Source organism: Sorex fumeus, unplaced genomic scaffold (genome assembly GCF_029834395.1).
Source record: "Sorex fumeus unplaced genomic scaffold, SorFum_2.1 ptg000061l, whole genome shotgun sequence".
NCBI classification, from domain to species: Eukaryota; Metazoa; Chordata; class Mammalia; order Eulipotyphla; family Soricidae; genus Sorex; species Sorex fumeus.
The window spans coordinates 11840702-11852980 of NW_026606118.1; the positions used below are offsets into that span (position 1 = coordinate 11840702).

Below are 12279 nucleotides of genomic sequence, written 5' to 3' on the forward strand. Positions count from 1 at the left end.
TGAGACTCTGCACGTAGCTTCCATCCAGAGTTACCTGGACCCCATCTGGCAGCCTGAGTCTACTCATGAGAAGTTATAGGAATCCTCATGCTTAGAAAGGTAGCACAGGGAGAAAGGGAGCTGTTACAAAGAATCTGGCCCTAGCATCCCTTTGACTGCTCCCCAAAGGTGTACCACTAAGAACCGAGCAAGCAGATGAAAGGGCCACTCATAGCAGAAAGCCATGGGCGGGAGCATGCTGGAGTGTGTACGGGCACAGAGTTCTGCGAGAATAGGCATGGGAGGATATCAGAGGTGGGAGGGAGGCTCAGGATCTTGCGGGAGCTGGGCAGCTCTCAAAGGGTGCTGGGGAAATTCTCGGCCTCCCCAGGGATGTAGTAGGCTGGCAAGGAATGCGATGGAGCAGAGCTGGTGGTGGCCAACTGGTTCTGGATGGTCTCTTCCATGGGGACACTCTCGCGGTTGGGGGCATGCAGTCGGTGGGCATCCAGCATCTCCAGCAGCAGGTCATACAGGGGGACCACGTTCTTGCACTTCATGTTGTACAGATGCTCCATGCCTTTGTTGCTGTGGGGGGAGACAGAGAGGAAGGGTTTAGGCCGGTGCAAGCCCCTGTGTGGAGAGGGGAAGTAAGGGAAACAGATATTTCTTTCTGCTTAAAGAATCATCCGAATACACAAGAGACAGAGAGACACAGAGAGAGAGACAGAGAAACAGAGAGACAGAGAGGGACAGAGAGAGAGAAAGAAGGACTATGTCTGCCACAGAGGCAGGGAGGTGGGAAGGGGTGGGGATGGTGGGAGGGATGCTAGGAACATTGGTGGTGGAGAATAGGCACTGGTAGAAGGATGGGTACTTGAATATTGTATGACTGACACGTAATCATGAAAGTTTGTAAGTCAGTAAAAAAAAAAGATGAAAGTAATCTCGATATAAAAAGAAAGACTAAAAACTAAAAAAAAAAAATAAAGAATCATTTCTGCATTTCCTAAGCTGATGACCTTCTTTCTAGGCTCCAATCACATCCTGTTCCCTGCCCCGCACCACCACATTTAGAGAGCAATGGCTCTGGAGTAAGGGAGGCCCTGGATAAAAACATACAACAGAGAGCTAATGACAATCTGAGAATTTTGTATGTGTGTTGACATGCATGTAGGTTTATACATTCATGCTCCCAAACACACACATGTACACACACGCACACACACGCACACACACACACACACACACACACCTACTTACTAGCTTGAATTTTCTTTTTTCGGCTTGGAGGCTATACTTTTACTGTTTTTTTTTAAATTATCCTTATTAAAAACCAAATGAGATTAAGTGATACACATCGAACTCTGTTGTCTCATCCCTAATCATCTTTCTTCTCAAATTTACCTTGATTATACCATATTCTTTTCATAATTTTTCCAGAAATACTCTGTAATATTTCTTTTTCTTTCTTTCTTTCTTTCTTTCTTTCTTTCTTTCTTTCTTTCTTTCTGTCTGCTGTCTGTCTGTCTTTCTTTCTTTCTTTCTTTCTTTCTTTTTGCTTTTTTGGTCACACCCAGCATTGCACAGGGGTTACTCCTTGGTCATGCACTCAGGAGTTACTCCTGGTGGTGCTCAGGGGACCATATGAAATGCTGGGAATCGAATCCGGGTCAGCCGTGTGCAAAGCAAACACCCTATTCGCTGAGGTATTGCTCTAACCCCCACTGGAATATTTCTAGAGGGGGATTCTAGAAGGGGAAAATAGTCTCTCTGCTTCACACAAAATGGTAGCTGCTGAATTCACTCTTCTCTGCACTTTGCTAATAGTTGCTTCGTATTCCTTGGCATAAATGTGCACAGGATTATATCTGGTGGCCCTTATGTCTGGCTGGACATTAAGGAACAGGAGAACATGCACTTCACTTCTGGGCTTACTCCTTGCTCGGGACTCACTTCTGGTGATGCTTATGGGACCATCTGTGGAGTTGAGGATCAAACCCAGGTCAGCAATGCGCAAAGCAAACATCTCTCCAGCCTTCACATGACTTTTTTTTTTCTTTTTAAGGAATTATTGAGCCTGAGGAAGCAGGACTGAGAGAATGTCCTAGCAACTGATAGCAGGCTTAGTAGGGAAAAAGTCAACACCAGCTGAAAGCATGCCACGAAGACAGCCAGGAAGCTCTTCCGCTATCTCCTGACATGACAACCCAAATGGCCTCTTACAGGGGTATTTTGGTGTTTTGTTTTGCTTTGAATTTAACATGTTGTTAAAGTTGAATGCCCCATGGATCTGACACCATCTTCCGTGCAACCTTATGTTTCACGTTTACAGTCAGATGGAATCTCGTGTAAATTCTCTGAGTAACACCATCTGGCTGGGGCCAAGCCGCATCATGCATTTCTGTGATCTAGACCAGCTGAAATGAGACAACATACTATTGTGTATATGGGCTGGAGCGATAGCACAGCGGGTAGGGCGTATGCTTTGCATGCAGCCAGCCTGGCCGAGCCAGGTTCGAATCCTTCGCCCCTCTCGGAATGCCCCGCAAGCTTCCGAGAGTATCTTGTCCACACGGCAAAGCCTGGCAAGCTCCCCGTGATATATTCGATATGCCAAACACAGTAACCAGTCTCACAATGTTACTGGGCCCGCTCGAGCAAATCGATGAACAACGGGAGGACAGTGTGTGTGTGTGTGTGTGTGTGTGTGCGCGCGCGCACACACATGACAGAGACAGACAGAGATAGAAAGAGAGAGAGAGGGAGGGAGGAAGGAGGAAGGAGGAAGAGGGAGAGGGAGAGCAAGAAGGGAAGGAATAAGGGGGGAAGAGAGAGAGAGAGGGAGGGAGGGAGGGAGGGAGGGAGAGAGAGAAAGAGAGAGAAAACAAAGCTTTCAACAAAATGTCAATGTCTCTTGGGCTTTTCACACAATTGCTACAGCTCTAGAGAGTTCTCTGTTCCCTAACCACGCATTGCCAGTAAAACCCGGGAAGCCTGGAAATTTCGTGCAAATGTATCTGGTATTAACTAATTAGTCTTGCAAATGATGACAAGCAGCTAATGGGTGTGAAAATTCAGTCATTCCTACCACACACGCAAACGTCTGTGGAACAGGTCTCTGCCACAGGGCTGGAATTCCTCACTTGCCAGGAACATGACAATGACTGTATTTTCTCCAAGGGGACAGTTACTCTCTCAGCCGGAGCATTCTATAAAGGATCAGATGACTCCAATTCGCACCCTCTTCTCTTTCTGATATCCACTGTCACTGTCCTCCCGTTGTTCATCGATTTGCTCGAGTGGGCCCAGTAATGTCTCCATTGTGAGACTCTGTGTTTGGCATATCAAATACATCACAGGTAGCTTGCCAGGCTTTGCCGTGTGGGTGAGATAATAGAAAAAGATTGAAAATGTACAGTCACTGGAGAATGGGAAGCCTTCAGTGGAAAGGAGCAAACAACCAATGCCTCTTTCATTCATTCACTTCTTCCTTTGCCCATGGATTTACCCATTTATTCACTCATTCACTCATTCATTAACTGACTCCTTCGCTAAATCAGTCACTCACCTACTCATCCACTTACTCACTAGCCAATAAAGTGAGTGAATCTGCCAAGTATGCCTTTCCATATGGCCATGAGCAGGAGTCACGGGAAGATAGATTTATTTTGAAGAAAAACCATTTGCAAGGCTCTGTCCAGAAAGGCTCATGCTTGGGACTTTCATGGGACAACTTCCCGCATCTGGCTCAAAGTTTCTAGTTTTAAGGGTGCTTTAAAAATTAATGCAACCCTTTCCAGATCTCAGCAGAGCCACTAAGCAAAGGCATCCCTTTCTCATTCTTCGACCTGACACAAATCCGTCATGGGAAACTGTTGCTCTGGTGTCATCACTTTGCCTCAGCACTGAGGCTTTTCTGGAGTTGAGGATCTGTTTCATCTTTCTTTCTTCCCATGGGCTGACTTCAGTTGGGGGCAACAGTGTCCCTAAACCCTGGCCAGCCTCAGCGTATGACTGTAAGCAATGATGATGAGGCTGCCTCACACCTCCACCTCTGGGCACAGAAAGGCTTTGTTTCCTCTGTCAATGTCTGGATGTATTTGTCCTTCGTCCTCTCCCTTCCTCCCTCCCTCCCTCCCTCCCTCCCTCCCTCCCTCCCTCCCTCCTTCCCTCCCTCCTTCCCTCCCTCCCTCCCTCCCTCCTTCCTTCCTTCCCTCCTTCTTTCCTTCCTTCCTTCCTTCCTTCCTTCCTTCCTTCCTTCCTTCCTTCCTTCCTTTCCTCCTTCCCTCCCTCTCTCCTTCCTTTTTCCTTCCTTCCCCCTATCTCCCTTGTTCATTTCCTCCCTCCATACTTTTTCCCTCCTTCTCTCCCTCCCTCCCTTTCTCCCACTTTCTCTCTCCCTCCCTCCCTTTCCTCCCTCCCTCCCTCCCTCCCTCCCACTTCCTCTCTCCCTCCCTCCCTCCCACTTCCTCTCTCCCTCCCTCCCTCCTTCCCAGTTCCTCTCTCCCTCCCTCCCTCCCTCCCTCCCTCCCTCTCACTTCCTTTCTCCCTCCCTCCCTCCCTCCCTCCGTCCCTCCCTCCCTCCCTCCCTCTCACTTCCTTTCTCCCTCCCTCATTCCTTATCTCCCTCCCTCTTTCCTTCCCTCCCTCCTTCCTTCTTCCTTTCCTTCCTCCTTCCTGGAGAAGTTGCTGAGCAGTTGCTCTGCCAAACCCTGTAGGCACAGTGTTGGGTACAGAGGGTAAGGAACCCACTGTCCTGATTGCCTCCCAGAGTCTGTGGCAGCCTTTGCCCAAGTGGGTAGTACTGTGGGCGCTGGGTGTGAGATGGTACTGCTGTAACCTTCAGAGTAGGTATTAGTAGCCTTAAGTGCAATGGGGGTGGGAGTGGGGTCAGAGAGGTACTTTGTTTACCCAGAGAAGGTATATTTCCAGAGGTGCACTGAGTATTGTTTTCTCTGCAAAGTTTGCAATAGACCAGCTATTTTGGGGAATCTCTAGGCTTGACCCACTGACTATGAAGTAGAAAATGGATTTGGAAGACTTGAGGCTGGAGGCAGGGCACTGGTGGTGGGAGCGGAAACTCAAAAGGCAATGGGGTCTTAGGCTAGAGCAATGACAAAGGGGTGCCTAGAAGGGTTTGTGAAGGACAGAGGTATTGACGGGGATTCTCCACCGAGCAGTCAGGACAAGAGTCGGTCCTTGCAGATTTCTAAGTGTCAGCAGGGAGAGCCCTGGATAATGCACATACCCACATCTCCAGAGGAGGGGTGCTCACAGGTCCTTCTTGGCTAGGTGTCACTGAGCACCACCTTTTCCCCCAAACCTGCAGACCGCTCCTTCCTTCCCTCTTCATACCTCGGCCAGCTGCATGTCACTTCCCTCGCGTAGCCTTCTCTGATACTTGTCCCTTGACCTCCCCTAAGAGGCCACACCCATTCCCATAGCATGCATGCGCTCAAACTCATCGCAAAGTGAGGATGCCTGAGACGCCTGAGACCTCTGCAGGGAGCCTCACTGGCCCACTGTCTCTCCCGTGGGGATCCTGGGGATCCGTGGGGGCCTCACCTCATGTGCCTGATGTGACTCAGGAGGAGGAGGAGCTGGGCCAGACGGCGGTGCTGCTGCTGCAGGTTCAGGCCGGCTTTGGCCATCAGGTGGATCAAAGTGTCTGTGATCTTGTCCAGGACGCGGTGGATATGGTCCTTCTCTTCCAGAGACTTCAGGGTGCTGGACAGGAAGGTGTACACCCCTAAACATGCAGAGGGAAGAAGAAAACACTTAGAGAAGAGGGTTTGAGGAGACCAGGAGTCCATGTAGCACCTGAACGCTGAGCCCCGGTGTCTATAAACCCCTCCTCTTGCTTCTTCTATCCCAACCCAGCAAAGGAATTCAGGCCCTGTTTGATCCAGGCCACTATGTAAACTTCCTCATGACAATGCATGAATGAGAAAGTCAAGTGGCCACCGGCATATAATGCAACTTGCAGAATTTGCCATCCAGCGTCCCCAGAAAGGCACTGTTAGCCTTGGGGTCATAATGGTGGAAGACGCTTACCTCTTCACTGATTCTGACGCTAGCATCAACACACCCATCCACACTGAGTACGACCCCACAACACAGGTCACACCATCTCTCCACATGAAGAAAGGGGAGACCCGTAACTCCCTAGGACAGAGTTGAGCTGAGAAACAAGCTGAGTGCAGACCCCATGCCTGCTCATGATAATGGAACATTCTTGGGGGTGGGAGCAGGGGGAAGAGGCAGAACAAGAATCAGAGGACTTTGCCAAGTCACTTAGGACGTTCTCTGCAGCTTGTTGCAAAACAGATTTGCGACTTGCAGAATCTTTAGCCTCTGGGAAAAGGTTTAGAAAGGTGAGCACAGCAAGCTGGGCACAGAAAGGGCTGTAGGAGCTGTTGTTTCTCATGCCAAGACAGGTTTATACCCTATTGACTTTTTTTTTTTCAGATAACAGATTCTGCACTCTGGAGCACAGGTAAACTCATGACCCAAACTATACTATTGAGCCATTCCAGTCTTTGGGATTTAGACCTGAGCTAGGTAAGCCACACTAGTTGTAGTATGAAAATTAGGAAACAGAAATTCTAGAATGGAAATTAGGAGACAGAAATTCTCTCCTTTGAAGTTGCTGAGCTGGGAAGAAAAGAATATGGGGTTCTTAAGGAGCAGTTTCTTAGCAGTGGGGCCCCAAGCCTGGCTGTTAGCAAAATGGAATTACACAAGAAAAAAATGAGAGCATGCTATGGGTGTGAGTGTGTGTGTTTGTGTATGTGTGAGCGTGCACATGTGTGCATGGGTGCAGAGGCCAATGGGAAAGAAATCCTGGCTCTAGTCAAGAGGCCCTAGATCTTTCTTTTTTCCTTCAACATTGAAGCTCTCATTGACAAAGTTGTCCATGATTGGGTTTCAGTCATACAATGTTCCAACATTCATCCCTTCACCAGCACGCATTTTCCATCAGCAATGGCCCCAGTTTCCCTCCTGCTTGCCCTCTACTCTCCATCCTGTATGGCAGACACGCAGGCTCACTCCTTGGCTATGTGTCACTGAGCACCACCCATTCCCCCAAACCTGCAGACCACCACTTCCTTCCCTCTTCATACCTCGGCCAGCTGCATCTCACTTCCCTCGCGCAGTCTTCTCTGACACTTGTCCCTTGGCCTCTCTCTCTCTCTCTCTCTCTCTCTCTCTCTCTCTCTCTCTCTCTTTCTCTCTCTCTCTCTCTCTCTCTTTCCTATTTTTCCTTTAAGGCACTGTGGTTCGCAATACTGTTACTGAAAGAGTATCATGTACATCACCTTAACTCCTTTCAGCACTCGGTTTTTGTCCAGAATGATCATTTCCAACCATCATTGTCATTTTTAATTTACAAATTATTTTAGTCACCATGATTTACAAGATTGATATTAGCAGCCTCTCATGTCAAAACCACTGCAGCAACAGACCCTCCACCAGAGTATTAGCTTCCCTCCACCATGTCCCAATACCCCCCAACCAACCCCATCCTATCCCCCTATCCACCCTCCAGTGATATACTTCCTACTACAGACCAGTTCTCAGGTTCTATTGCTTTTGAGCATTTGTTGTTTCTTTTCCTATGCACCTTTCTTGCTGGAGAGGATGGGGTCAGTCCTTCACATGTGATGGAAAGAAATCCAATTCTTACACCAAAGGGTGAGCTCAGCCAAGATAAAGAGGTGACAAGTATGAAGAGCCTAAGGAGGCAGGATGGACCCAGCCTCTTTTGGGAGCCCAAGGCTGACTATTCTATCAAGTCAACCCTGCAGAAATAAGCTCTTCCTACCTCTTCACACAGCCCTGCAGGGAGCAGATGTCACATTCCTCTCTAGTGACTGCAGATTTAGTAACCTAGCTCTGCTCCCACCTCTATGCAACCCACAGACACAGTATGGATATAAATAAAATAGGAATTAAAAATAGAAATAAAATGCATAAAAAATTCATATTGTTTATCTAGAAATAATATATTTATTTATATTTGTAAATAGGGCTGGAGTGATAGCACAGCAGTAGGGCATTTTCCTTGCACGCAGCCAGCCTGACCGAGCCAGGTTTGATTCCTCTGCTCCTCTCGGAGAGCCTGGCAAGCTACCAAGAGTATCTTGCCCATGCAGTAAAGCCTGGCAAGCTACCTGTGATGTATTTGATATGCCAAACACAGTAACAACAAGTCTCAAAGTAGAGACGTTACTGGGCCCGCTTGAGCAAATCAATGAACAATGGGAGGACAGTGTTTTTTTGTTTGTATTTGTAAATAATACAACCATGTTTATAAATACACAGAGTACAAATCATAGATGCATAATAAATAATAAATCCATGAATAGACTTCTCCTCTCGCTGCTTCTGACATCAGAGGTGCCTTAAAACCCAAGCACCACCCCCCCCCCCCCCCCGCAATATATCTGTCCCTGACTCTGGGTTGGCACATGCTGGTGGGTTACTGTTGGCAGCAGTTCGGGGTTGAGAAGGGGGGAAATACTTCCCTGGCACAATTCAGATGAAATCATGGTGACTAGCTGGAACAGAAAGTGATGACTGTCGAAAACAAATGCAACAACAACAACAAACAACAGAACCAGAATGGCCAGCATCTCCACTCTGAGGCCATGGAGAAGAATGTCATTCTAGGTACCCAGAGACACTCAAGCCAAAGCACACAGAGCTGGAATGAAAAAGCAGCTGACAAGCAGTGTGACCCATCAAGAAAGAAATCTCTGGAAGATTTTACTGAAGGGGCTGGCCTGCAGGTGCCAGGGTCAGGAGTCAGGGGTCAGGGGTCAGGGGTGTCTGGGGCTGAGAGCAGCCTCTGCTGAGCCCCGTGGGCCTACTGCTCCCCACCCTCTGTGTCATCACAGACAAGCTGGTCTCCCAGAGGTCGGGCTCTGGCCGGCCCTCCTGGAGCCCTGGCCAGGCCCTAGAATGGAGTTAATCCAACTTGGAGGATGTGTTCCCCACAAATTTCCTTCTCTGTTACCACCCAGGATGATGGCCTCATTCACCAATAATTCTGCTCTTATTCAAAGCAACCACTGTGTGTGTGTTTGTGCGTGTGATCAGCCTTCATGTGTGTGAGACTTGCATGACATTTATTCTTTCTACTTAGGTGCAGTCTTGTTTGTTTGTATGGTTGGTTGATTGGTTTGAGGGTCACACCCTGAGATGCTCAGAGCTTACTCCTGCTCTGCACTTGGGAATTACTCCTGGCGGGGCTAGGGGAATCACAGGGGTGCTGGGGATCAAACCCAGGTCAGTTGTGTGCAAAAACAAATACCTTACCCACTGTACTATCACTCCGGCCCTACTGATGTGCACAGTTGGTGCGCTTGGGGCTAGTGGCTTAGGCATCCTGAGACCTGGGGATGTGGGTGAACTGTCCTCGGAAGCTAGGAAACCCAACGCTCAAACAATGGGTGCCCTGTCTTCCCAGCTTGGCTGTGGGGTGCTACGATTCTCTCTCATCTGCAGGGAGCATGGCTTGCCTTCTTCAGCCTGCTTCCAGTGGAGAACTTCCTGTGTGCAAGTACTGTGTTAAGGACAGGGATTCCAAGGACATGTTCAGAACAAGACTGAGTTTTTGGGTCCTGTGTTGGCATCAGTTCAGCCTATTATCTCATCCCTGCCACCAGATGCTTCCCAGCTGAGCAAGTAGACTCAGAAATGAAAGTACAGTCCCAAGGGCCAGAGAGACAGTACAGCAGGTAAGGCACTTGCCTTGCATGTGGTAGGCCTGAATTTGATCCCTGCCACCCTATAGGATCCCCCTAGCCTGTCAGGAATGATCCCTGAACATAGCAAGGAGTAAGCCCATTTGAGCACAGGTGAGTGTGCGCCAAAAACCATTTTTTTAAAAAAAGGCAATCTCAGAGAGATGCCAATAATTGGCAATAGCAGCCATCGTGCTTTGGGGTCTTTCTGGTGAAACATGGTCTAGGTTGGCAGCACACTCCCCCCAGTGAGCCACGACAACAAATCTGAACCCCTAAAGTCTGTCAGGGGCTCCCACAGCAGCTAAAAAGGATGTCTGGTCACTTCCATACCCTAAGTGATCACTGCCACCCTAGATGGCCACACGGAGCTAGTGATCAGACAGGAAGAGCCTTCAAAAATAGTCTTGCAAACAAGACTGGTTTTTGCAACTTTTGAAGCTGTTCCAAATCCCAAGGATGGAAAAAAATCTGTATGTCATGATCCAGCCTTGAGGCACGGCTGGCAAATCACAGCTTCTGTTTTTGGATTCCTGTAGTCAACACAGGGAGAGGAAAGAAGAGTCTGTGGAAGAAATCTGGTGGCAAACATGATTGGGTCGTGAACCCACCTGGTCACCTCTCTAAATGAGATCTCAGTTCATTTTCTCTCTTGCCCTGTGTTTCCCGCCGACTTGATCCTGCATGTGTGTGTGTGTGTGTGTGTTCTCTCCCTATCTCTGTCTCTCTGTATCTCAATCTTTCTCTGTCTCTCTCTGTCTCTCTATCTGTCTCTGTTTCTGTCTCTATCTCTCTCTATCTCTCTATCTCTGTCTGCCTCTGTCTCTCTCTCCCCTCTTCACTCTCTTTCTACTTGGACACTTTCTTCCTTCTTCCTTTTTGTTCTCCACCCCTCCTCGCATTGCCAGATGACGGAGTTTTCAGCAGCTAGAAGAACACTGAACAGTGATGCAAACATGCCAGCATGCCTGTGCATTTGGCAGTGTCTCCACTGGCCAGCACACACACACACACACACACACACACACACACACACACACACATACACACACACACACACACACACACACACACATACATTTGACGGGGTCCAGATGGCAGCACCCTCCTCTGAGGGGTCCAAGCACGCCCTGCCTTGGGCCTCCCAGGGGAGGCTCATCTGTTTCTGGAGAAGGAGAGACACCAGCGCCAGGCTCATCAGATGCACGACAATAATTTCGTGCAAAGCCACATTTCTCTCCTTCTCCTTTTGCAACAGCAAGAATGGGACAGAATTGCCAGGAGAAGTCGCCAGGCTGTGGCTGCTTGATCAGAACAGGAAAGGGGTGGGGGCAGTAGAGAATGACCCAAAGGAAGAGATAACAAAGGAAACTCCCCCAGCCCACAGCTGCAAGAGGTCTGGGCCAGAGCACCGCCACTCAGCTGCAATCACAAGGAATTTCTCTCAGACCCAGGATTAATGGGTAGCCGGGTTGTGCTGGGGTTTTGTAGAAGCTGGTTCTGTGAGTGAAGAGCAACCAACCCAGAAGTACCTTCAAGGCCAAGCCTTTGGCTTCCTGTCTGAGCCGTGACTCCCCCAGTGGGCCTCTGCATTGCCCCATGTCTGTGCAGCTTGTGGTTCTAAAGCCACAAAGCAAAGGGGTCATGAATAAATTGAGCCTGCTGGCCGGTCCCCAAGGATGGAAGAAATATTTGTGAATATCTCCCAAACAAATCCTATTGCCCATCGTTGCAGTGAAGAACTTTGAACATCTTTTACAGGGCTGAAGACAAACGGTTCTAGACACCAGCTGGCAAGGGAAGGGAAGACTTAGCTGGAGTCCATATTTTTATGTTAACTAAGTAATTTCTTCACTCTGTGTCTCCTGCCATTCAACTTTCTGCTTAGTTGACATTTCAGTGTAGCAGACAGACACGAAGCAACATAGGTGACACATACATAGGAGAAGCAGGTCTGTGATGGACAAAAAAGGAGTCAGCTCGTGATAGAAAAGAGAATGGAAGAGTATGTCATTCCCTTCGGTATGTCATTTTAATAATGAGCCAGGAGAAGAAATCTGTTTTGTCACAAGTCCAATATAAAAGCTACTCAGGGGTTCTTTTTGTTTTTGCAATTTCCCACTTTCCTCTCAACTGCCTCTGAAATACATGTTTTTGCTTCGTATTCCAACTCATCATATCTTCTTTCATGTTTAGCCAAAAGAGATGATCTCCTAGGCCTTTATTAAAATAAGATATCTATTTTTATTTAGGGGGGTGGGTTGAGTTTCTCTCCCCACCCTGGCAGCTGAAGACCTCCAGAACCAGTCACAGTCATGCTTAAGACCACTCCCCACACACTCGGACAAGCCTCATGTATGAAGGAACCAGCAGAGGAACCCAGGTGTATGGGACCTGGGGCTGAGATCTCCAAGCCTGCTCAGATCAAGACTGGGCCTCCTCCACCCAGATCCCCCATCTTCCAGTAGCTAGGCACTACACCCACCCACTGCCCCCAGTGCCATGTAATCTCATCAACAGCCAAGACACAGAGACTATAAAACCAAGC

At 48.5% G+C, this 12279-nt stretch overlaps 1 protein-coding gene across 1 annotated transcript in view; it reads right to left on the minus strand.

Moving 5' to 3' along the window:
• The window catches only part of ESR1 (estrogen receptor 1), a 297894-nt gene continuing 285615 nt past the window's right edge, over positions 1-12279 (minus strand). Inside the window, exons 7-8 of the mRNA XM_056126157.1 lie at positions 5548-5731; positions 1-567 (exon numbers count right to left, since the gene is read on the minus strand). Of these exons, the coding sequence (XP_055982132.1) occupies positions 336-567; positions 5548-5731 (416 nt within the window). The 3' untranslated portion in view covers positions 1-335. The remainder of the gene's footprint in view (positions 568-5547; positions 5732-12279) is intronic.